This window comes from Alnus glutinosa, chromosome 7 (genome assembly GCF_958979055.1).
Source record: "Alnus glutinosa chromosome 7, dhAlnGlut1.1, whole genome shotgun sequence".
NCBI classification, from domain to species: Eukaryota; Viridiplantae; Streptophyta; class Magnoliopsida; order Fagales; family Betulaceae; genus Alnus; species Alnus glutinosa.
This window is the reverse complement of record NC_084892.1, coordinates 12,763,682-12,765,808: the sequence shown is the minus strand read 5'-3', so window position 1 is coordinate 12,765,808 and position 2,127 is coordinate 12,763,682. Positions and strand designations below refer to the sequence as shown.

The 2,127-nt window shown below is 38.1% G+C and overlaps 1 protein-coding gene across 1 annotated transcript; it reads right to left on the bottom strand.

The window, feature by feature from the left end:
* Positions 1 to 301: 301 nt before the first annotated feature.
* LOC133873257 (zinc finger protein 1-like) lies at positions 302 to 1,054 on the bottom strand. Its single transcript, XM_062310982.1, has one exon. It carries the CDS (start codon positions 1,052 to 1,054, stop codon positions 302 to 304), a length of 753 nt encoding a protein of 250 aa, XP_062166966.1.
* Between the last annotated feature and the right edge of the window lie 1,073 nt (positions 1,055 to 2,127).

Sequence of the window (2,127 nt, the reverse complement as noted above, 5' to 3'; positions counted from 1 at the left end):
TTGATGTTTCCTAATTAGTTTATAGAACAACAATAAAATTTGATTTAAATGGTTTTTTAAAAGTTTTCCCCGCATGTGCTCTTAGCTAATTACCAAATCACTCATACTCAACCAAACGTAAACCAATATTTCTGAAACTTAATCAATTTACAAACCCATATTAAGAAAATGGCATTCTAGAAATTGAAGTACCGTTTCTAATAAAGAGAAAAAAAAAAATTAAAAAAAAATCACGAAACTCTTAAACTACTAGTAATTAATTAATCAACCTAATTGAAAATGCTGAGAAATTAATGACTGATTAAAGCTTGAGCGACAAGTCAAGAACTCCAGGCGTTTCGCACTGCAGATTCTGGGAAGAAGTAGTGCTACCCTGACGATAAATGCCATTGGTAATCGTATTAGGAAAAGGTCCCATAATTAGAGACACACCTCCAGACATGCCGCCGCCGTTTGAATTCGAATTCCTACTGGTGAAGCCAGTCACATCCAAAGGTCGACGGCGCTCACCGCTTGCCGCCAGGCATTGTGGTTGAAAAATATTAGCCTGCGTTTGCCACCCTTGATAGCCATGCCCGAGTCCACCACGCGCCCAACCGTCGTTATAGGTTGGCTTATGAATCATTGAATGCGGCTGAACCCCTAGGGTTTTTCCCATTACCGAATACGGGAAAGACATAGGATCCACGTGTTCAAAGCCAGGAGAAATATACATTACTTTCTCCTTCTTCTTGGCCGCTCGCTCGTGTTTGTGGGCGTTTTGATGGCCGCCGAGCGCTTGTGAATTGGAAAACTTTTTACTGCAATACTTGCAAGAGAAAGAACGCTTCTCCGGCTGCTTTTCGAGTGCCACGGTAGAAGATTCCGGCGGCTGCGTGGGAATGGTCACTGCGCCCTCCTCCTTCAAACAATCAAACAGATTGAGTGCGAGATTGGGTCCATGAACCGGCGCCTCAACGAAGTTCGAAATCGTCAGGCAAGATTTCGGCTCAGTAGGGGGAGTTTCTTGTACAACTCCTTTCATCTCTTCTGGAGTACTGGACGACGTAGTCATTGTACTTGCAGCCACGTACAAAAAAGTTCTAGGGTTTGAGAAAGAGAGAGGGGGGGGATACATGGGTTTTAATTAGGAGAGAAGCCAGCCGATCTCGATCATATGATATGATCTTCCATGCATGGAATGATATATCTTCTGAAGATACCGGCTGTTCTCAAGCAGGAAATATTATTATGGAACAAGCTAAGCACTACACGTCTATGACTTTAGAATACTACGTACGTACTATCATATCGTACGTTTAATGTAACAATTATATGTAGATCCGGATCCCGTGTTATTTCGTATTCCCAAGAGGAGAGAGCATGGATAATAATCTCAAATTAATTATTTGCTCGAATTTGAGATTATTTGAGCAGGTGATTGTGAGAGATCATTTATGGGACTCACTTGACCGGATGAATGGTTGACCAGTCTAATTTTTATTTGGTCAGGTGAGTTCTATAAGTGGTTTCTCACGATTACCTGCCCGAATTCTCTTAAATTCGGATAAATAATTTGAAAGGATCATAATCCAATAATAACGAGACTAATGCTATTGAGACATGTTGCATGTACATCTTTTGTACATCATTCGTATATCTTTTTTTTAAATCAACCATTGGATCTGTATGACCCATATGTGAGTCATTGTAGGTCCTATAGATTTAGTGGTTAATTTAGAAAAGAGATATATGGAAAATGTACAAGAGACGTAAAAAAATCATTTCTCAATGTTATTTAGATATTTGTTATAGAATTGTTATGTAATTAAAATGATGTGGCAGTAAAAATAAGCTAGAGTCCGTTTGGGATTGCGATTTCAAATGTGCGATTTGAAAAAAGTGATTTTTTTTTTTTTTTAAAAAAAAAACATAGTTAAACGTTTAGCAAAATCGCAGTTTGGCATTTAAAATGGCAGGTTAGCATTTAAAATTCTGCGTTTTCAAAAAAGCACTCACTTACCTGCGATTTGAAAAAGCAGATTTTCTACATTTTGAAATCATAATTTTTTAAAAACGCAATTGCAAACGATTCATTTTCTGCGATTTGATTTAAAATCACATTTTTTTGTTTACGGATCGGAATCG